Source organism: Cebus imitator, unplaced genomic scaffold (genome assembly GCF_001604975.1).
Source record: "Cebus imitator isolate Cc_AM_T3 unplaced genomic scaffold, Cebus_imitator-1.0 Scaffold0, whole genome shotgun sequence".
In the NCBI taxonomy this organism is placed as follows: domain Eukaryota; kingdom Metazoa; phylum Chordata; class Mammalia; order Primates; family Cebidae; genus Cebus; species Cebus imitator.
In genome coordinates this window covers 5,095,924-5,117,215 of record NW_016107315.1, presented here as the reverse complement: position 1 = coordinate 5,117,215, position 21,292 = coordinate 5,095,924, and the positions used below count along the sequence as shown (strand labels likewise).

At 55.1% G+C, this 21,292-nt stretch overlaps 5 protein-coding genes and 1 long non-coding RNA gene across 15 annotated transcripts in view; 3 read left to right on the top strand and 3 right to left on the bottom strand.

The window, feature by feature from the left end:
* The window catches only part of WDR6 (WD repeat domain 6), a 9,007-nt gene extending 3,141 nt beyond the window's left edge, over nucleotides 1–5,866 (top strand). Inside the window, exons 2-7 of one of the 2 annotated variants that reach the window (XR_005202966.1) lie at nucleotides 1,574–4,034; nucleotides 4,130–4,213; nucleotides 4,303–4,419; nucleotides 4,518–4,636; nucleotides 4,737–5,600; nucleotides 5,720–5,866. Coding sequence is in view for 1 of the 2 variants with exons in the window: in XM_017508944.2 (XP_017364433.1) it covers nucleotides 1,574–4,034; nucleotides 4,130–4,213; nucleotides 4,303–4,419; nucleotides 4,518–4,636; nucleotides 4,737–5,200 (3,245 nt within the window). In the remaining variant the exon portion in view is untranslated. Of the gene's footprint in view, nucleotides 1–1,573; nucleotides 4,035–4,129; nucleotides 4,214–4,302; nucleotides 4,420–4,517; nucleotides 4,637–4,736 lie in introns of both variants that reach the window. The other variant, XM_017508944.2, reaches the window with a different exon arrangement.
* DALRD3 (DALR anticodon binding domain containing 3) lies at nucleotides 5,400–8,492 on the bottom strand. Of its 3 annotated transcripts, none has more exons than XM_017509117.2 (12): nucleotides 8,288–8,492; nucleotides 7,916–8,211; nucleotides 7,509–7,765; nucleotides 7,331–7,410; nucleotides 7,123–7,251; nucleotides 6,668–6,741; nucleotides 6,512–6,573; nucleotides 6,329–6,411; nucleotides 6,072–6,254; nucleotides 5,887–6,000; nucleotides 5,714–5,782; nucleotides 5,400–5,615 (listed from the first exon to the last, which is right to left on the bottom strand). In XM_017509117.2, the coding sequence occupies exons 1-12, from the start codon at nucleotides 8,450–8,452 to the stop codon at nucleotides 5,496–5,498; spliced, it is 1,632 nt and encodes a 543-aa protein (XP_017364606.1). In that variant the 5' UTR covers nucleotides 8,453–8,492; the 3' UTR covers nucleotides 5,400–5,495. The 3 variants fall into 3 exon arrangements, with proteins under 3 accessions (XP_017364606.1, XP_017364670.1, XP_017364552.1); XM_017509181.2 differs by having other exon boundaries at nucleotides 5,887–5,974; XM_017509063.2 differs by having other exon boundaries at nucleotides 5,453–5,782; nucleotides 5,887–5,974.
* A 2,414-nt stretch (nucleotides 8,493–10,906) lies between these two features.
* On the top strand, nucleotides 10,907–13,174 carry NDUFAF3 (NADH:ubiquinone oxidoreductase complex assembly factor 3). The gene is made up of 5 exons (XM_017508714.1): nucleotides 10,907–12,108; nucleotides 12,236–12,428; nucleotides 12,589–12,655; nucleotides 12,764–12,864; nucleotides 12,944–13,174. The coding sequence occupies exons 1-5, from the start codon at nucleotides 12,032–12,034 to the stop codon at nucleotides 13,058–13,060; spliced, it is 555 nt and encodes a 184-aa protein (XP_017364203.1). The 5' UTR covers nucleotides 10,907–12,031; the 3' UTR covers nucleotides 13,061–13,174.
* A 910-nt stretch (nucleotides 13,175–14,084) lies between these two features.
* On the bottom strand, nucleotides 14,085–19,327 carry IMPDH2 (inosine monophosphate dehydrogenase 2). Of its 4 annotated transcripts, none has more exons than XM_017508328.2 (15): nucleotides 18,972–19,327; nucleotides 18,469–18,517; nucleotides 18,146–18,247; nucleotides 17,966–18,040; nucleotides 17,427–17,633; nucleotides 16,651–16,738; nucleotides 16,379–16,578; nucleotides 16,211–16,301; nucleotides 16,022–16,117; nucleotides 15,693–15,764; nucleotides 14,876–15,019; nucleotides 14,643–14,817; nucleotides 14,411–14,554; nucleotides 14,247–14,330; nucleotides 14,085–14,156 (listed from the first exon to the last, which is right to left on the bottom strand). In XM_017508328.2, the coding sequence occupies exons 1-15, from the start codon at nucleotides 19,067–19,069 to the stop codon at nucleotides 14,135–14,137; spliced, it is 1,647 nt and encodes a 548-aa protein (XP_017363817.1). In that variant the 5' UTR covers nucleotides 19,070–19,327; the 3' UTR covers nucleotides 14,085–14,134. The 4 variants fall into 4 exon arrangements, with proteins under 4 accessions (XP_017363817.1, XP_017363892.1, XP_017363977.1 ...); XM_017508403.1 differs by having other exon boundaries at nucleotides 14,643–14,787; nucleotides 18,972–19,147; XM_017508488.1 differs by lacking the exon at nucleotides 15,693–15,764 and having other exon boundaries at nucleotides 18,972–19,147.
* On the top strand, nucleotides 16,910–19,591 carry LOC108289407. The gene is made up of 2 exons (XR_001819167.2): nucleotides 16,910–16,940; nucleotides 17,022–19,591. It is a non-coding gene; the product is annotated as an uncharacterized LOC108289407 (long non-coding RNA).
* The window catches only part of QRICH1 (glutamine rich 1), a 59,211-nt gene continuing 57,342 nt past the window's right edge, over nucleotides 19,424–21,292 (bottom strand). For all 4 annotated transcript variants that reach the window (XM_017508097.2, XM_037744528.1, XM_017508172.2 and 1 more), the window contains one exon: nucleotides 19,424–20,363. In XM_017508097.2, coding sequence (XP_017363586.1) covers nucleotides 20,171–20,363 — 193 coding nt within the window. In that variant the 3' untranslated portion in view covers nucleotides 19,424–20,170. The remainder of the gene's footprint in view (nucleotides 20,364–21,292) is intronic.

Genomic DNA, 21,292 nt, shown 5'->3' with positions numbered 1-21,292 from the left:
CTGGTCTTCAGCTCCTGACCTCAGGTGATCCACCCACCTCAGCCTCCCAAAGTGCTAGGCTTACAGATGTGAGCCACCGCGCCCGGCTCTTTTTTTTTTTAATTGAGATGGAATTTCACTCTTGTTGCCCAGGCTGGAGTGCAATGGTGCGATCTCGGCTCATCACAACCTCTGCCTCCCGAGTTCAAGCAATTTTCCTGCCTCAGCCTCCTGAGTAGTTGGGATGACAGACATGCCCCACCATGCTCAGCTAATTTTGTATTTTTAGTAGAGACGGTTCTTCCATGTTGCTCAGGTCAGTCTCAAACTCCTGACTTCAGGTGATCTGCTCGCCTTGGCCTCCCAAAGGGCTGGCATTATAGGCATGAGTCACCACACTCAGCCAATTTTATTTTATTTATTTATTTATTTTAGAGAGGGTCCAACTCTATTGCCCAGGCTGGAGTGCAGTGGTGTAATCTCAGCTCACTGTAACCTCCACCTGTTGGGCTCAAGTGATTCTCTCACCTGAGCCTCCGCTGAGACTACTGGCATGCACCATCATGCCCGGTTAATTTTTGTAGAAATGGAGTTTTGGCATGTTGCCCAGGCTGGTCTCCAACTCCTGGGCTCAAACAATCTTCCTGCCTTCCAAAGTGCTTGGATCGCAGGTGTGAGCCACCATGCTGCGCCCTGTCTCTATTTTTTTTTTTTTTTTTGTGACGGAGTCTCGCTCTGTTGCCCAGGCTGGAGTGCAGTGGCGCCATCTCAGCTCACTGCAACCGCTGCCTCCCCGGTTCAAGTGATTCTCCTGCCTCAGACTCCCAAATACCTGGGACTACAGGCGTGTGCCTGGCTAATTTTTTGTATTTTTAGTAGAGACAGGGTTTCACCATGTTAGGATGGTTTCAATCTCTTGACCTTGTGATCCACCCGCCTTGACCTCCCAAAGTGCTGGGATTACAGGCATGAGCCACCATGCCTGGCCTCTGTTTTTTTTAATTGAAAAAAAAATAATAATAATGAAGTAAGGAGGCGGCTCTGAGTTTGAGAAATTTGTGGTCAAACTGAACATCAAATGTGACTGATGAGGGAAGCACAAAGTCAGCTGAAAGTCCAGCTGAAGCTGAGACCAAGGATTTTCTTTTTTTTTTTTTGAGACGGAGATTTACTCTTTCGCCCAGGCTGGAGTGAAGTGGTGCGATTTTGGCTTACTGCAAACTCCGTCTCCTGGGTTCAAGCGATTCTCCTGCCTCAGCCTCCCAAGTAGCTGGGAATACAGATGCCTGCCACTATGTCCAGCTAACTTTTTTATTTTTAGTAGAGATGGGGTTTCACCATGTTGGTCAGGCTGGTCCCGAACTCTTGACATCAGGTGATTCATGCACCTTGGCCTCTCACAGTGCTAGGATTACAGGCATGAGCCACTATGCCCGGCTGAGACCAGGGATTTTCTAAGTTTCAAGCTGCAGGACTGTGTGTCCTGGTGTATTCATAGGCTACATGCTGAGAAGTTTCCCTGATCCCCATCTCTTCCCCATGGGCCATCAGAGTTAGGTACATAGCTCTGATATGGCTCTTTGCCTCTCTCTAGGTGAGGGGCCTGATGTCCTGGTGTACAGCTTGGACTTCGGTGGACATCTACAGATGATAAAGCGAGTGCAGAACCTACTTGGCCACTATCTTATCCACGGCTTCCGGGTGCGGCCAGAGCCTAATGGAGACCTTGACTCGGAGGCTATGGTGGCTGTGTTTGGAAGCAAGGGACTCCGAGTTGTGAAAATTAGCTGGGGACAGGGCCAATTCCGGGAGCTTTGGCGCTCTGGCCTGTGGAACATGTCTGACTGGATTTGGGATGCACGCTGGCTTGAGGGAAATATGGCCTTGGCCCTGGGCCACAACTCAGTGGTGCTATATGACCCTGTAGTAGGGTGCATCCTGCAAGAGGTGCCCTGCACAGACAGATGCACCCTCTCCTCAGCCTGCCTGATTGGAGACACGTGGAAGGAACTGACCATTGTGGCAGGTGCTGTTTCCAACCAGCTCTTGGTCTGGTACCCAGCAACTGCCTTAACAGACAATAAACCTGTGGCACCTGACCGACGAGTCAGTGGGCATGTGGGCATCATCTTCAGCATGTCATACCTGGAAAGCAAGGGTTTGCTGGCTACAGCTTCAGAAGACCGAAGCGTTCGTATCTGGAAGGTGGGCGACCTGCGAGTGCCTGGCGGTCGGGTGCAAAATATTGGGCACTGCTTTGGGCACAGCGCCCGTGTATGGCAGGTCAAGCTCCTAGAGAATTACCTTATCAGTGCAGGAGAGGACTGTGTCTGCTTGGTGTGGAGCCACGAAGGTGAAATCCTCCAGGCCTTTCGAGGACACCAGGGACGTGGGATCCGGGCCATAGCTGCCCATGAGAGGCAGGCCTGGGTGATTACTGGGGGTGATGACTCAGGCATTCGGCTGTGGCACTTGGTAGGGCGTGGGTACAGGGGATTGGGGGTCTCGGCTCTCTGCTTCAAGTCCCGTAGTAGGCCAGGTACCCTCAAGGCCGTGACGCTGGCTGGCTCTTGGCGACTACTGGCAGTGACTGATACAGGGGCCCTGTATCTTTATGACCTCGAGGTCAAGTGCTGGGAGCAACTGCTAGAGGATAAACATTTCCAGTCCTACTGCCTGCTGGAGGCAGCTCCTGGTCCTGAGGGCTTTGGATTGTGTGCCATGGCCAATGGAGAAGGTGGTATCAAGGTTGTCCCCATCAACACTCCAACTGCTGCTGTGGACCAAACCCTGTTTCCTGGGAAGGTGCACAGCCTGAGCTGGGCCCTGCGTGGTTATGAGGAGCTCCTGTTGCTGGCATCAGGCCCTGGCGGGGTAGTGGCTTGCCTAGAGATCTCAGCCGCACCCTCTGGCAAGGCCATTGTTGTCAAGGAACGTTGTCGGTACCTGCTGCCCCCAAGCAAGCAGAGATGGCACACATGCAGCGCCTTCCTGCCCCCAGGTGACTTCCTGGTGTGTGGTGACCGCCGGGGCTCTGTGCTGCTGTTCCCCTCCAGACCAGGTCTGCTCAAGGACCCTGGGATGGGAGGCAAGGCTGGGGCTGTTGCTGGGGTACCCGGAGTGGGTAGTGGCAGTAATAGCAGTGGGAATGCTTTCACTGGGTTGGGCCCAGTGTCCACCCTGCCCTCTCTGCATGGGAAGCAGGGTGTGACCTCAGTCACATGCCATCGTGGCTATGTGTATACCACCGGGCGCGATGGTGCCTACTACCAGCTCCAGCCAGTCCTAAGGCAGAAGTCTTGTCGAGGCATGAACTGGCTAGCTGGGCTCCGTATAGTGCCTGATGGGAGCATGGTCATCCTGGGTTTCCATGCCAATGAGTTTGTGGTGTGGAGCCCCCGGTCACACGAGAAGCTGCACATCGTCAACTGTGGTGGAGGGCACCGCTCATGGGCCTTCTCTGATACTGAGGCGGCTATGGCCTTTGCCTACCTCAAGGATGGGGATGTCATGCTGTACAGGGCTCTGGGTGGCTGCACCCGGCCACACGTGATTCTCCGGGAGGGGCTGCATGGCCGTGAGATCACTTGTGTAAAGCGTGTGGGCACCATCACCCTGGGGACTGAATATGGAGTGCCCAGCTTTGTGGAGCCTGACGACCTGGAGCCTGGCAGTGAGGGGCCCAACTTGACTGACATTGTGATCACCTGTAGTGAGGACACTACTGTCTGTGTCCTGGCACTCCCTACAACCACAGGCTCAGCCCACGCACTCACAGCTGTTTGTAACCATATCTCCTCGGTGCGCGCTGTGGCTGTGTGGGGCATTGGCACCCCAGGTGGCCCTAAGGATCCTCAGCCGGGCCTGACTGCCCATGTGGTGTCTGCCGGGGGGCGGGCTGAGATGCATTGCTTCAGCATCATGGTTACTCCGGACCCCAGCACCCCAAGCCGCCTCGCCTGCCATGTCATGCACCTTTCGTCCCACCGGCTAGATGAGTATTGGGACCGGCAGCGCAATCGGCATCGGATGGTCAAGGTAGACCCGGAGACCAGGTAATACCATATTCCTCGGCAGGGTGTGGTGTGGGATCACGCAGATGTTCCCAGGCTTGCAGGCTCCACCTGACAGCTGCATGTTGTCTCTGCAGGTATATGTCCCTTGCTGTGTGTGAACTTGAACAGCCTGGCCTTGGCCCCCTTGTGGCTGCAGCCTGTAGTGATGGGGCCGTAAGGTGAGAGCATAGGGCCCAGTGGGGCGGGAGACAAAGGAAGTAAGGTTGTCTAGGATGCGTTCTGAGCTGGGCCACCCCCCACCCCCCAGGCTCTTTCTCTTGCGGGATTCCGGGAGGATCCTGCAGCTCCTTGCTGAAACCTTCCACCATAAGCGATGTGTCCTCAAAGTCCACTCCTTTACACACGAGGCACCCAACCAGAGGCGGTAAGAGGGATTGGATGATGGTCCTGCATGGGCTGGGTGGGGGTTCCCGTTGCGCTTCATCTCTGTCATTGACCGCGCTGTGTTTTCCTGGCTTCCAGGAGGATGCTTCTGTGCAGCGCAGCTACTGATGGCAACCTGGCCTTCTGGGATCTCACCACCATGCTAGACCATGGCTCTCCTGTCCTGGAGGCCCCAGTGGATCCTGGGCTTCCCTTCCGTGAGTAGCTAATGTGCAACCGTGGCTATCCCTCCCCACCTGTCATATACCCCTCAGACAAGTGGCAGGCAGGGCCCTGACAACTACCCTTTTCCTCCAGGGCTTTGCACCCCCTCCCTGACTCTCCAGGCCCACAGTTGTGGTATCAATAGCCTGCACACCTTGCCCACCCGTGAGGGCCACCATCTTGTGGCCAGTGGCAGTGAAGATGGATCCCTCCATGTATTCGTGCTTGCTGTGGAGATGCCAGAGCCAGAAGAGGCTGTGGGAGAGGCTGGGCTGGTACCCCAGCTGCGTGTCATAGAGGAGTACTCTGTCCCCTGTGCACATGCTGCCCATGTGACAGGCCTCAAGATCCTAAGCCCAAGCCTTATGGTCTCAGCTTCCATTGATCAACGGCTGACCTTCTGGCGTTTGGGGCATGGTGAACCCACCTTCATGAACAGCACTGTGTACCATGTGCCAGATGTGGCTGACATGGACTGCTGGCCTGTGAGCCCTGAGTTTGGCCACCGCTGTGCCCTTGGAGGTCAGGGGCTTGAGGTTTATAACTGGTATGATTGAGGTATCCCAAGGTGGCCGGTGTGCTGGGTATGGGGTCTGCTCACAGACAGTGTGGAGCAGGGATGGGCTGTCTGTGCCCATGCTCAGCATGCCTTGAGGGGAGGAGGTGGTGGCCGTGGGTTCCTGACATCGGTGCAAGAGCTGAAGGTGAGTGGAGTGCTGCCAAGAATATGCCCCACTCCCCATGACAAGACAGAACTTTGTAACAATAGCAATTTATTTTGGCTGTGGGTTTTTGCTTTTTTTCCAGTTGATGACTTTGTGAACACTCCCAAATATTGAAGCCTCTGTGGCCTTAGATATGGCTCAGTGGAGGGAGACCCAGTATAGCCAGGCCAGTGTGGAGCACCTCACGCACAGCCCTCAGAAGCTGCAGGCGGACGAACATCTGACCAAAGAGGTGTGGTCGAGGCTCCTGAAGGAGAAGGGGCCTGCTGGTCTCAGCCTCTGCTTCGTTTGCATTTACCCTATACCCCTCTGCACTTCCCACCCCATTAGTTGCTGTGTGCTCACCCCTAGGATGTGTACCCGGTTGTAGTAGGAGCTGAAATCCATGCTGAGCTGTACCAGGAACTTGCACATCTAGAGATAGAGACTGAGTCACTGGACCATCTCTTTGCTCTTGTGCCCCAGACCTTAATAAAGAATAGAGTGTGCAGTGTCTATCCTGGTTGTCTGTGCCTCACCATCTCTGTGCGTGCAGCGATGTGGAGCCCTGGGGCTGTGCAGTCCAGCACTGCTGTCTGGCTCAGCAGATCCGGAAAGGGTAGGATACTGTTGAAGAGCAACAACCACTCACCCTGTGGGGAAGAAAGGTGCTGGGAGGGAAAGTCCAGACCTCCTTGTGCCAGCTACCAGGAGGGACACTCACCTCATCATGTAGCAGTGAGAAGTCCAGACTGCTCACAGGAGGAAAAGTGGGGTACAGACCTTGTTCCATACTGCACTTGTAACTCTCAAAGAGTGTGGCAAGACGGGCACAATTATACATGACAAAGGTGCCACTCTTTGTACCCTTCGTGGAGATGTTGCTGTCAGCCAGAGCCAGGAGGATCTGGGGAATAGGAGCACAGCTACAGAGACAAGGTAGCCACCATAACCTGTCGCCCAACCCTGGCCCTGTCTCACCTGACTCTGTGGGGCTGTGCCCAGCATCTCAAACTTGATGGTGGCCACAGAGAGAACACTGAAGATCTCTGTCCAGGCTGGGTCTGAGGGAGTGTAGGGTTGTTCAGTCAGTCTGCAGGCAAGGGCAGGGATGCAAACAACCTACCCCTAACCCAGAACATAGCCAGGGTTTCCCAGGCACACCTTGTGCCAGATCCCCACCATGCTTCAGTGCTGAGGCCTTGCACACCTGGGCATGCCGGAACCTGTGTTTGGAAGAGAGAGGAGGGCCGGTAGGCAGGGTCCCAGCAAAGAGTACCCCCACACTACCCTGGCTTAGGTTGTCCCAGCCTCACTCACTCGTAGTACTCAGGGGCAGTCATCAGAGTGCCAGGTGCACCAGCTACTTTCACTGGGCCACAGACCAGGTGCTTCTGTCAGGAAGATGGCAGGGCTCAGCCCAGCTGGCACTACTCTCAGCAGTAGTCCCTGGAGGGGCCTGAATCTGGTGCCTCCACTCAATCCAGACTCCCTCAACTTGGAACTGCCAGGTTGAGTGGCTCCTACCCAGTCCCTCAGGCCACACACAGTCCAGCCTCCTCAACCTAGTCTTCAATGTTCTTGAGATGTGTCTACAGAGCCCCCATTCCCCGGAGCCTCTGCACCTGCTTCACATGCCCTCTCAAGTCCAGCAACTCCCCCAAGGTCAAGTGTTGGTTTTTGGACCTGTCAGCTAACATGCCCCGTGGTGGGTTTTGAAGGGCCCTCTGAGGTTGGGGGTGAGGTGGTGGGGAGCTCCACCATCATTAACCTACCTGTCTGAGTGGAGCCTTGTCAACCAACTTCCACCAAAGCAGGTCCAACTTCTGTTGCTGGAACTCCTCTTCACAGCTAACCACGTGTATAACCAGGCAACTGTCTGTACCAGTATCTGGGACCCCAGCCTAAGGGAGGACAGTCATCACTGTGGAAGTACAGTATATACTTGGTTTGCCAGAACCTACAGAACTGGGAGTCACTAACCAGGCCTGGGTGGCTGTCCTCAGGCCAATGCCATAGAGCCTCCTGCAGCTCAGCCAGTGCAGAGAGGAGATCCTCAGTCACTGCAAAGAGAACAGACAGGTGCTGAGGCTGGCAAGAATCGGAGATGTCCCCCCACCCTCTCCTGCCTTTTCTGGCCCTGCCAGGCTTCAGGTCCTACCCAGACAGTTGTCCAGGTTGGGGTCATAGCCAGCTGTGCAGCCCTGTTCTTCCATCAGCTCCTTCAGACACAGTCTGCCTAAGATGCCAGGGGACAGTGCCCTCCCGTCATAAGAAGAGGTAAGTTCTGCAAGTGCGTGACTCCTCAGAGTATGGGAGGAAGCTCTCTCCGAGGCAGCGGGCCAGTCCACCCGCAGTTGCTGCAGGAAGGTCAGCATGTGCGGATCCCGCACAGCTGGCACTAGGCGCACGCATACCCTGCAAAGGGAGGGCGGCCGCTTCAGATTGCGCACCTGGTCCAGCTCGCCATGACTTCCCACCTCCAGGCGCAGTCCCCAAGGGCGGCGCCGATCGCTCTATAGGTCTCCAGTAGTCCCTCCTCCATTCCGGCCCCGCGGCCCCGCTCACCCGTGAGCGCGCAGAGCTCGTGCCAGGTGATCGGCCACGAGCACCGTACGCAGCTGGCTCAAGCGGAGTGCGCAATGGGAGCTGCGCAGTGCTGGGCAGTGTAGCAAGACGCGCTGGCCGGGTGAGGCGGGTGAGGCGGGCGAGGTATAAGCAGCCACGGCGCTGAGGACGCGCTCGAAGACGGCGGGACGCTGCAGTTGGAGCGACAGACCCACTGGGGTCGGCGCGCAGCGCAGCACCGGGGCCACACCGGGGCCCTGCAGGCAGGCGAGGGCATGGAGCACATGCTCGGGAACCTGTAGGAGAACAGGGGTGTCAGCGGGCCACGGCATGGGGCTGAGCTCCCAGCCGTACGGCCCGGCTCGTGCCCACCTGCCCGTCATTGAAGCGCACTTGCAGCGCGCGGTGCGGCGCCAGGAAGTCTCGGGAACGCAGGTGGCGGGTGCGCGTCTCCTTGATCCACACCGGACCTCCTGGCCCCAGGGCCGCGTTGAGGGCTCCCAACGTCTCCCCGACACTAAGGCGCCCGGTCGCCATGGTGACCGGAAGGAGTGAACGGAACCGGAAAAAAAATTTAGGGAGGTGGAACTTCCGGAAAGGACCGACTGGCTGGGGCGAGAATTAGGCGGCGGTCCCCGTAAGCGGACAGGTGCGCAAGAGGGAGCAGTGTTGGCTGCTTTCGGCCTACCGCGCCTTCCGCGTGGTCCACCTGCACAGCCGGGCCACGGATCTGAAACTTCAGGGTCCTCCCCGAGCCTAAGGTTCTTTCGTTGTGACCAGGCCTTAACCAGGGAGAAGACCAGGCCTTAACTCGCGACCCGGTTGGGGCTCAGACAGGGTACCGTCTCTTCTCATTGAAGTCTCACATCTTTGTGTCGATATTTCTCCCATTTTACACATGATGAATACTTGTCACTGGAATAAGGCAGTATAACATTAAGGCCACTTTCATGACCTATTTAAAACATCTTGTTTTAAAAAGAATAATGTTCAGGTTATTTGCAAGCATTTTCTCGTTTGAGATATGGGTGGGGTTTTTTTTTGGTTTTTTTTTGTTTTGAGACGGAGTCCCGCTCTATTTCTCAGGCTGGAGTGCAGTGGTGCAGTCTCGGCTCACTGGAACCTCCGCCTCCCGGGTTCAAGCGATTCTCTTGCCTCAGCTTCCCGAGTAGCTGGGACTACAGGTGCCTGCCATCATGCCCAGCTAATTTTTTGCATTTTTTTTTTTTCAATAGCGATGGGGTTTCACCATGTTGGCCAGGATGGTCTCGAACTCCTGACCTTGTGATCCGCCCGCCTCCGCCTCCCAAAGCGCTGGGATTACAGGCGTGAACCACCGCGCTTGGCCCGGGTGGTCTTTATTCCCAGGAAGTGCGCACTCTGATATAATTTCCGGTTTTCTTCTCTTGATACCTGAGGAATTAAAACTATCATGACGGCTTCCAGAGTGAACAGCTTTTAATGTGACTCCTTTAACCTGCTGTACTTTAACAACGATCCTTACGCTTCCTGTTTTAGGCAACAGCCATTATAGGCCAACCAAATAATGCGACCATAAGAAGCAGAGAAATAGACCTTAGTTGGAGCATCCTGCTCCTCTACCAGTGGGAGAGCTCTTTTTCTCCTCCCGCCGCTCCCGCAAAGGTTCCCAAATGTTTTCATTTCAATGTAACATACTCACCACCACCCCTTCCTTTTTTTTTTGAGACAGAGTTTCTTTCACTCTTGTTACCAAGGCTGGAGTGCAATGGCGCGATCTCGGCTCACCGCAACCTCCGCCTCCTGGGTTCAGGCAATTCTCCTGCCTCAGCCTCCTGAGTAGCTGGGATTACAGGCAGGCGCCACCATGCCCAGCTAATGTTTTTTGTATTTTTAGTAGAGACGGGGTTTCACCATGTTGACCAGGATGGTCTCGATCTCTTGACCTCGTGATCCACCCGCCTCGGCCTCCCAAAGTGCTGGGATTACAGGCTTGAGCCACCGCGCCTGGCCACCTCTTCCTTTTAATAAAGATCGAAGCTAACCCAGCAAAGAGAGCTGGGAAATCCAGAAAGGAGGGAAACCCCCGGGGGCAGGAAAAGCTTGACAAGGCCGCTTTCTGTGCCAGGGCTCATGCCCTGATGGGAGGCGCCGAAAGAGCACTGGGCGGACACGACATTCCCGATGGCTTCTCGGGTGCCCACTCAACGGGAGTGATCGTGTCATTCCAAAGCGCTTTCCATTCTGAAGGCGCATGACTTGGAGACAGCTGCTTAGCAGGGTTGGAAACCTTCAGCCAAACTGAGGACTTTACTCTCATCCACGAAGACGGTTGGGGTGGTTTTCCCCAGGAAGTAGAGGGCTATCTTTAGCAAGCTGCGGGCTGAGGCGGTCCTGGGGGACTCACTATCATTGCAGCCCTACCCGGAGGTCCTGGGTCTACCCTCCCTCGTCAGTGCTCCTCAGGGTTCCAGAGATGGCCACCAGCTTCAGCTCTCCGACTTCTACAACCATCACCTCCAGCCTGAGGGCGCACCTGAGAGAGGAACTGAGACCCAAGCGGCTCAGTAAAGTATGTCTGGGGGTCAGAAGTACCCCATCTGGGCCAGGGCGCTGCTCAGGCAGGAGAGCAGGGGACGAAATCCAAGCGCAGCTGGAATGCTCTGGAGACAACAGCTGCTTTTGGGATTCCGTTGCCCGCTGTCCAGCCGTTGGCGGGGGGCGGGGGAGCTCCCGCCCCCTGGTCACTCGCCCTGGGGCTACATCAGAACCTGCCCATCCCTAGTCCCAGGAGGTAGACCCAGCAGTAGGCTGTGAAACTGAGTCTAGAGGGAACAAGACGCTCACCTGGGCCCCAGAACAACAGAAGGGGAGGTGGGGGCCTCCCCTGGGACCGGGTCCCGATCCAGATTAGATCCGCAGAGCAGGGTTAGCCCTGTTGGTCCCACGAAGCCTGGGCCACTGGTGCGGTGACGGTGGCGGGGCGGGCTTCGGAATCCGCCAGGAGGGAAGCGCGCCCGTGGGGCTGGAGAGGAAGTAAACCCACGCGTCCGCCTCGGGGACACCCCCGCGCTCGGGGCTCTTTGTCCAGTGACGCTGCCAGCGCCCAGAACACCAGAGGCCCACACAGCAGCGGCGGGACCCCCAGAAACCTATTGCGGCCGCCCCCAGGAGACCCACGACCAGGCCCCGACTGTGCCGAGCTTCCTGCTTGCCCAGCCCCGCGAGTAGCGAACGCGACAATGTTCCCCTGAGGCCACGACAGAGCCAGCGTGCCGAGATACCCAATCCCCGCGCGGGCGCCAGCGACTCTCGCGCCAGTAGGCCCTTGACTTGGTTCAAGACGGGGGACTGGGGACTCCCAGGACGAGAGCAGAGTGAACGAGGACAAGGTGATGCTCCACGCGCTTCTACTTCAAGTCTGGTCCAGTTCTGCCCGGTCTGGCCCAGCTGGACAGCCACTCAAACACTACCACGGCTTGCCCTTCCGCTTGCTCTGGCTGCCCGCAGACTTGGAGCCATTTTAAGAAGAAACCACCTGGCCACGCCCCCTGGAGCACCCGAGAAGCCAATCCACGCTCGGCCACGCCCCTCTTAGAGCGCAACGGAGAGGCCAACGGTCGCGCGGGTGACGGTTAGGGCGGGGCGTGCTTCGGCTGCGAGCCGGAGAAATTTGAGCCGGCTGCCTCGCCCACGGTGCCTGAAGCTCCAAAGGCTAGGATTAGGGGCTTGAAGTCTGGCACTGACCGCCTGGCCAGGTGTTCGGTTCACGACTAGGTGGGCGGCTGCCCCGCCTCGCGAGCGCGGCTTAATAGCTGAGAACCCGGGGGCCAGGCCGCGACTGCGGCCCAGGCAACGCCCTGAGGGCGGCCACACTACCAGGTGTTCCACTCCCCCAGGACTGTGGGCAAGGGCCCGGGGCGGGGCGAGCGGCAGGTGATGACATTGGAGCTGCCCCGGAGGTCGAGGGACTCGTCCTCCCAGGACAGATGACACTCGCCTGCGGGGCCGGCCGAGCTGTGCCGTGCCCTCCAGGACGCAGGGGGCGCTGCACCCGCGCTGGGTCAGCCTCCGCAGGGCCCCGCCAACCCTGTAACAACCGGCGCCGGTGACGACTTCGCCGCGCGTCGGTCAGCCATGGCCACCGTTCTCGCGCTACGCAGCTTTTACCGAGCGCGACCCTCGCTGCGCTGTCTGCCTGTTCAATTTCCCTGGTAAGCTGGACCCCGCACCGTTAACCGTCCCACCCCCTAGGGCTGGCGACTGCCACCCCGCACCTTCTGGCTTCTCGGGCGGCCGGTCCCGGCCCGGCCGTGTGCCCCTGACCCTTTCCCTCTGCAGGGCCCCGCGACGGGGGCATCGGCTCTCGCCAGCAGATGACGAGCTGTATCAGCGGACGCACATCTCTCTGCTAGAACGCGAGGGCTTTCAGACGATGTACATCGACAGCTACAACAGCCGCGGCTTCATGATCAATGGAAACCGCGTGCTCGGGCCCTGCGCTGTGCTTCCGCACTCGTTGCTGCAATGGAACGTGAGTCCTGGCCCGCTGTGAGGAAACTGAGGTCCAGAGTCACAGGTCCTCAGCCTGCTTGTGTCCCTGTAAACGTAGCTTTCCTCTATCTCCCGTAGTGGATGGAGGTGGGAGACGCTGCGTGGATTTGTCGTACTGAATAAGTCATCTCCCTGTACAGGTGGGATCTCACCAGGACATCACCGAAGAGAGCTTTTCCCTCTTCTGGATGCTGGAGCCCCGGATAGGTACTGGGGGGAGGGGAGGCAGGGCAGAGGTGCTTTGAGCTCCAAAAGGCAATCCCCACCCCAACCTCTCAACAGAATTGTAGACTAGCCTCACCCTCCCTTCCCTAGAGATTGTTGTGGTGGGGACTGGAGACCGGACTGAGAGGCTGCAGTCCCGGGTGCTTCGAGCCATGAGGCAGCGGGGCATTGCTGTGGAAGTGCAGGACACGGTGAGTCCTGCAACTGGGGCATGCTGTGGGGAGTACAGGCCTGGCACTAGACAGGCTGATTCTGGCCTTTTCTTTACAGCCCAATGCCTGTGCCACCTTCAACTTCTTGTGTAATGAAGGCCGAGTAACTGGAGCTGCTCTGATCCCCCCACCAGGAGGGACTTTACCCACATCTTTGGGCCAAGCTACTCAGTGAACCACCAGGAACTGACCTGCTAACTACACTCTGCCAGTTCCCAATGCTTTCACCCTTATCTCCCCTTTGGCACTTATCTTGCTTACCAACATAATAATTTATACACTTCTCCCATTTTGTATCAAGTGTGTTGCTGGCCAGGAGCTGCTGGCTTACTGGGCTCTTGGAGAGGAATGTGAAGAAACCAAGGGGTCACTTTTTCATCTAGATTACTTAGGATAGTACGTTTACCGTTCTAGACCTGTCTACTTGCTCACGTGCGGATTTCAGGGGACCTCAATGCCTTTTCTCACAAAATCACGGATTTTTTTTTTTTTCTCACTGTCACCCAGGCGGGAGTGCAGTGGCGTGAACTTGTCCCACTGCAACCTCCACCTCTTAGATTCAAGTGATTATCCTCCGCCTCCTGTGTAGCTGGGATTACAGGCCCCACCACCGCACCTAATTTTTTTTTTTTTGAGGTGCTGTCTCTCTGCCACGCTGGAGTGCAGTGGGGTGATCTCTGCTCACTGCAACCTCTGCCTCCCGGGTTCAGGTGATTCCCCTGCCTCAGCCTCCTGAGTAGCTAGACTACAGGAACATGTCACCACACCCAGCTAATTTTTGTATTTTTATTAGGGATAGGGTTTTACTATGTTGCCACCTGCCTCAGCCTCCCAAAGTGATTACAGTCGAGAGCCACCATGCCTGGCCGAGAGATATTTAAGTTGGGGAATATGTATGTGTCTTGACTTGGTCCTATATAGCCAAGCTATGGCCTAATAGGATGCCCTGTGAATGCCAGTCCCAGGGATTGTTCTTTGAAACCCCAGGAGCCACAGCTGGTCAAAGCTGTTTTGTGAGCAGCCTTAGGAGGAACTTTTTGAACCTGGAACTACCCCCTTCCAGGTCCACAGAGCACATTTATCTCAGGGCCTGCGGTTCCCCCTGAAAATCAGAGTGCTGTGTTTGTGTACATCTGTGGTAGTGACAGCTACAGGGCCCCACCTGTCTGTTGACCTCAAAGATCAGGCATCACCTTTTTTTTTCTAAACTTTTATTGAAAAAAACTGAGGCAATGTGCTGGATCCCTTTTCAGAAAAGGCGCTTCTCATACCTGCAGGCAGAAGGACCACCTGTGAGGTGAAGGCTGGAGGAAGGAGGCCTGAGGCATGGCAGAGGCCCCACCAGGGACAGGGTGACTTACGAATGGAGGCTATGGACGCCACCCTCCACCTGGGCTGAGGATGTTCTCTTCTCAAACTTAAGCTCTCCAGAGTACATCATGGCTCTGAAGAGGGGCAGAAGTCAAATGTGGGTAGCTGGCCCTGAACCAGCCCCTCTACCCATGTCCCAGCTTCCCAAGCTCACCGGACTTGGGTCAAGCTCTTGGCACCAATGTCCTGGCACGAGTGTTGGATGCCAGCAATCAGGTAAGGGACGAATTTGTGGATGGACCCTTTGTCCTGCACAGCACCAGACACCCCCTGGGCCACTTTGATTTTGTCAGCTTCACTGCAGGGAGAGGCAGAGACATAGGCAAGGTCACAGCAGAGATGAGACAGTGCAGGATTAGGTGGGGTAATAGGCCTGCTTGTCCCACCTGAAATATCTGTTCTGGCTGCTGAGGTGCTTGTCCATGGCATCGAGAGAACCCATACCGCGATATTTCTTTAGCCGGATCCCATCAGAGAAGAAGTACTCACCAGGGGCCTCAGTGGTGGCAGCCAGGAGAGAGCCCATCATGACTGTGGACAGATGGCGTGCCTGGGGCAGAGCTTAAGCAGCACGGGGGCAGGGGGAGTCCCACTGGCCTTCATGGGTACTGGGCCTCACCTGTGGAGGCCCCAAGGGCCAAGGCTTTGGCAATATGGCCCACATTTTGGATTCCTCCATCAGCAATGACTGGAACGCCAAAGCGCCGTGCATATTCTGACACCTTGTACACTGCTGTTGCTTGGGGCCGCCCACAGGCCAGCACTGTTGAGATGGAGGAACACATGGGTGGATAGGGTTAATCGGGACAGGCAGTAGACTCTGTAGCTACATTTAGGACCCAGGAGCTCTTGGCTACAACTGCATCAGGACTGCAGCTTGGCTGAGGAAGAGATGTGTCTGGGAATGGCTGCTGCCCCATCTACCTTAAATAATACAAACAGCTGTGCTGACCTCCACTCACCCCCACATGTGCACGTGCATGTGTGCAGTGCCCAGGGCAGCCTCAGGCACATGCAGTCTTGGCAGCCGGGAAAGCCCCCGTCCAGCTGGTATCAGATGGGGCAGGAGTCACCGTGCAGTTAGTCCCCAGAGGCACTAAAGTCAGGCCCAGCCCTTCCTCCCTGAATGGTGGGCAGTTCAGGCAAGATAAGGGCAGTGGTTGTGTGGAACAGCAGGCTCCAGAGTTGGTCCTTGAGCCATGCCAACTGCAGAAGATGTGGGCAGGAAAGGGCCTACTTAGGGAAGGAGGTCCTGCCCTATCAGCACCCAGGAGGAAGAGGAGCTATGTTCATGAGCAGCCCCCAAACCATGGTCTGTGTATCAGTTGGCCCTGCCCACCCATCAGCACCACAAACCCCGGGAGCTACAGCTACAGTCAACCAAGCAGCCGGGCAGTGGGCAGCTGGGCCGGGCCAGTGGGCCGGGCTAGACTTACTATAGCAACCCGTGACAGTAGAAGGGCATTTGGGGCTGTGGGACTTTATGTCTGGAGGGATCTTGGGAGCCACTAAATAAAACAAACAGACCAGAGTTTAGAGAAGGCACAGAGCAGGAGCAAGGAGGCCAGGCTAGGCAGGGGAGTGGCAGGTGAGGGATGACAAGACCTTGTCTTGCTTCCAGCCATGTCACCCATCCAAGAGGCCAATTTGGCCCCAGGGTTGCCCCTATTGGAGGACTCTATTGTTCCCGTAAGAGTGCTTGGCTCCAAGGTATGTGGGGCCTGAAACTGGGGTCTCTGTGGGCCCTGTCAAAGCATATTCTTACCTTCCTGGGTAATGCAGATGGAGCCACTTCCCATGCCCACCCGCAGGGCATCCACACCTGCATCAATGAGGTTCTTGGCCTGAGCAGCAGTGACCACTAAGGTGAAGGAAATGCTCACATGAAGGTTACAGTGGGAGCCCAGCTTACCCACTCCCACCACACATCCTTCAGGGCACAATCTTGCCTTACCGTTGCCTCCAATGACCTGGAGATTGGGGTATTTCTCTTTGATGTACTTGATCATATTGATCTGGAAGATGGAGTTTCCCTGGGAAGAGTCCTGAGACGGGAAGTAAGTCTCAGACTGTGATGTGACAGCTCCCCCTACTGCCCCAACCTGCCTGTGTAGCAGCTCACCAAAACCACTACATCCACACCAGCCTGGGCGAGCAAGTCCAGCCTATACTTGTCATCTTCATGAGTGCCAATGGCTGCTCCACACAGCAGCTGTTTCTTGGCATCTTTGGAGGCCAGTGGGTAGTCCCGATTCTTCTTCAGGTCTGTCCGGGCAATGATGGCCACAAGCTCATCATCTTCATTTACAATGGGCAGCTTGCCTGTGGTCAGGGCAGGAGATGAGTCAGGACCCTGAGTGTTAGTTTCAGGCCCCTTCCCACTCTAGGACTTACCTTTCTTGCTGCGCTGCAGAATTTCGTTTGCCTCCTTCAGTGTGATGCCTGCAGGGGCTACCACCAAGTCTTCCCTCTTTGTCATGATCTACGTGGAAAGTGAGATATGAGGAAGGGCCAGTCAGACTATGAGCAGTCACCTTTTTTTTTGGTATCCCGAGTAGCTGGGATTACAGGGGACTGCCACCATGCCCAACTAATTTTTTGTATTTTTAGTACAGATGGAGTTTCACCATGTTGGCCAGACTGGTCTCAAACTCCTCGAGATTTGCTCACCTCAGCCTCCCAAAGTGTCAGGATTACAGGCGTGAGTCACCATGCGTAGCCTATGGCCAGTCACCTCTACATGCCCTGCCTAATTCAGGGGTGAGGTTCTAGGGACCACCACCTTCATTCACCCGCACCCAAACCACCCTTCTTAAAGGGATCCCAGTAGTTCCTAAGCAGTATAGTATTGAGTGAGGGGTGAGTAGAAAGGACAACACAGCACAGGGAGCAGACCCTTACATTATGGAATAAGAAGGACCACACAAGAACAATGGCAAGAAAATGAGGGCTGACCTCAAGCCCTGACTTAGGGGTTTCAAAGAACACATGAATACTAGCAAGCATTTGGGCAGTTTGAAAGCATTCCCAATGAAGGAGTCAGAAATATGGTTTGACACTCATCTTTCCCAGAGAGGAAAGGCTATCAGAGATGTCATACAGGCAACAGAAGCCTCTTGTCTTCATCCTGGGCTTCCAGAACTTGGCTGTACTCTGCCAGTGGCACCCACCTCTTCCAAGAAACAGTCATGTTCCTCCTCTTTGAGAAAATCAATGTCCCTGGAGGAGATGATGCCCACCAAGCGGCTCCCCATCCGGCCTGTGTCTGTGATTGGGATACCGCAGAAACCATGCCGGGCCTTCGCCTCAAAAACATCCCGCACGCGATCCTTGGGGCTGAGCACTACAGGGTCTGTGATGAATCCCTGCTCGTATTTCTGGAAGGGGATGGTGAGAAAGAGCATTGCATCTTTGAACTACTTTCATCAGGCTGTTAATCTGAAGCATGGGGTCTCTGCTTAATGATCCCTGTGGCAGTGCCACAGGACCAAATCACACCAACACATCTATGAGGAGACATGGGTGGGCTAGAGGCACTGTCTACCTGGTCTATTGCTGCTGCTTTAAGAAACAGAATCTCAGGCTCTTCTCAGTAATTGAATCCCATGGTGGGAAGAAAGGACACTAAATTAATAGAACAAATCCCTACTCCCACCCCACCTCAGTGCAATTCCCAGGAGTGCTTGCTAATGATCCTTGCCCTTCTGACCTTCACTTTTCGAACTTCATTGGCTTGGAATTCAGGTGTACAGTTGTGATGGATGAAGCCAATACCGCCTGTAAGCTACAGGATAAAAAGGGATTACTAAGTGACCAGAGGCAGGACTGAATGCCTTTGGGGAAAGGTGATGGCATCCTTGCTCCTACCCCCACACCCCATGGGGCTCACCGCCATTGCTATGGCCATCCCAGCCTCTGTGACTGTGTCCATGGGAGAGGAAATCAGTGGGGTCTTAAGAGTGATTTTCTTGGTCAGAGCAGAAGTCAGGTCCTGAGGAGATAAAGGTCAACCAGTGTGGGAAAGCATCGCTTACAGCTCAAGGTGTTACTGGGTCCCCCACAAACAGGTACTTCTATGACCTACATGCTAACCAGTAACATGATCCCACAAAATTCACCCCCAAACCCAATCTGGTGAGGTAGCCAAGACCAGGTGACAGTAGCACCTTACCTCGCCTTGATGTTCAGAACCCAATTCCTGATTATACTCACCACCTGGTCTGCAGTGAAGTCGATGTACCCAGGGAGAATGAGAAAGTCACTGCGAGGGAAGGGAGTGAATTGAGAGTAAAGCTCTCAGGCTTATGGCTGGATGAGAATCTATACTCCATCCCCATAGATCAACCCGTAAGGCATGTGGGCAGTGTCGCACTGACAGAGTCTGTGTGTCACAGGCACGGCACAGCACAAGGTGGAGATGGGGACAGGGGACCTTTTCTGCCACCGAGCTGTCATCAGTGCTCCTGGCACCCTGACAATTACGTTTCTGGAGCATGGAGTCTCCAGCCTGAAATTCCAAGCACTATTGAGATGCTTCTCTGTACCCCAAGCCCCGCTCTAGATGTCTCAAAGTGAGACCCTAAGGTGGGTGGCCAATTGCCGGAACCTATCCCCCACGCCCGCTCCCAAGAAGGCTTCACGGAAGCCCCCATCTGGCCTTTTCGCCCAGTGTGCCGCCCCTCTCCTCGCCCAGCTGGGCCCCATAAGGCCCGCACTTGTAAGTGAGGCCGTCTCCGCAGTTGAAGAGCTGCTGTGCTGTGAGTCCGTCGTCTGGCACGTAGGACGTGCCACCGCTAATCAAGTAGTCGGCCATGGCCAAAACAGGACACCGCCGCGTGTCTCCGAGGACCGCGCCGCAGAGACCTCTGCCGTCCGGGCCGCGCCAATATAAACCAGCCGATTTCGTCACTGCGCTGCGCGCGACGCTGACGTCAGGGCGTAGCGCGCGCAGGCGGAGCCTAACAGCCTCGCGGCATCGGCGACGAGACTGGTGCTGGAAAACCGGCGCATGCGTACAGCAGGAAATGGCCTACTAACTGAGGAGCTGCGGTTTCACATCCCACCCCACTCCCTGCAGGACCCGGGCCCGTTCAATTAACAGACAAGCCTTTGCTTCCACTGTCCCGCCGGGCTCCTCCCCAAAATAAAGAGGCGTTGTTCACTAGCATGTTGAAAAGACGTGCTTGTCATTCTTAATAAACAACTAGAGTAAGAATACATAAGAGAAACAGAGTGGTATCTTTATATGATACACAAGTGTATGTTACAAGAATTCCATCAGGCACAGGAGCCTCAGGTTTTAAGGCCTCAATGATAGGCCCAAAAAAAAAAAAAAGGCATGGTAAAGTTTTTACTTTAACATCTAAAATGTCACTTGTCATAAAGGAGGGTGTAATAGAAATTGTCTTTAGTAAATCATAATTGAAATTCCCCTCATTTTTCTTCCATTAAGATGCTAAGTTTATGTCTGAGCATGAAGAAAGAAAAGAACATCGTTTCCCTGTGGTCAGCGAAGTCTGTCAGCCCAGCGGAAGCGGGCTGGGGAGATTTCCTGCAGGGTCCATCCATCATTAATTCCATCTCTCTTGAAGATGGAAAGGGGCCACATTTCTTTTAACAGTCCAAGCCCTTTCCCCAGGCCCCAGGCCAAAAAAGAGTCAGCCAGCAACTTTCTAGGACATATGATTCTCAAGGAAACCGAAAGCCCCCATTGGCTGAGGAGTCTGCCGCAGCATGTTTATGAAGATGCAAAGGGGGCAAAGTTTTCTTTTACATTTTAAACAGAAGCAGCCTGAAAGGCTTCATAACTACACCAATAAAAAAAGAAAAAAGAAAAAACGGAGGCCTCTTCTTTAGTGTGAAAGTCTGTCTGGTTTTTCCTGGCTGGTTTCTCTTCCGCCATGGCCAAGGCATCTCAGTGCATAGTGCTTGCATTGGCCACTGCGATGGCCTCCTGAATTTCTCTTATCACCAGGATCCGGGTCAGCATTTGTCCCATCTGCTCTCTGCTGATAGGCTGGACTGAGTACCAGATTGGGCTGTTGGGGGCCACCACTGGCTCAGGTGTCAGGTAAAAGGTGTCATTCCGGCCTTTCACACTCTGGGGGCTGAAGATATGTGGATAAAAGTTGGGTACCACCAATACAACTTCAACCCTCCCACCTTGAACCTCCCAGAGATGCTGTCTGCAAACAGTAAGGCCCCAAGGTATTGTGGCACAGCTACTTAACTGCATGCAGCCAACACACACTACATCCTGGTCCTACTTTGGGACTAGTGCAAATGCCCAAAATGCTGGGTTGCTTCCCCTCTGCCCCTCCTTCCCACATGCCAGCTGCGAGCCATCACTGACTGCACCAGCCTAGGGCTTCCATGGACTCGTATGAGTCCATCCTTATCCTACTTGAAGTCAACTTCACTGCCTAGAAGGTCTATCTCCAAGTCTTTGCACATGTTGTGTTTAGTATTTTTTTTTTTTTTTTTTTTGAGACAGAATCTTGCTCTGTCACCCAGGCTGGAGTGTAGTGGCATGATCTCAGTTCACCGCACCCAGGCTGGAGTGCAGTGGCACAATCTGAGCTCACCGCAACTTCTGCCTCCCAGGTGGCATAAGCCACTGCAGCACCCAGCCCCATGTTGTGTTTTCTACCCAATGGCCATGACACTGGGGCCCTTGGTTTGGGTTCATTTCCCTTTCCCCAACTGTGCTGTACCTCTATTAAGTACTTGGCACCCTGGGCCGAGTGCAGTGGCTTATACTTATAATCCCAGCATTTTGGGAGGCCGAAATAGGCAGATGACCTGAGGTCAGGAGTTTTGAGGCCAGCCTGACCAACATGGAGAAACCCTGTCTCTACTAAAAATACAAAAATTAGCCGGGTGTGGTGGTGCATGACTGTAATCCCAGCTACTCAGGAGGCTGAGGCGGGAGAATCGCTTGAACCCAGGAGGCAGAGGTTCCAGCGAGCCAAGATCATGCCATTGCATTCCAGCCTGGGCAACACGATTGAAACTCCATCTCAAAAAAAAAAAAAAA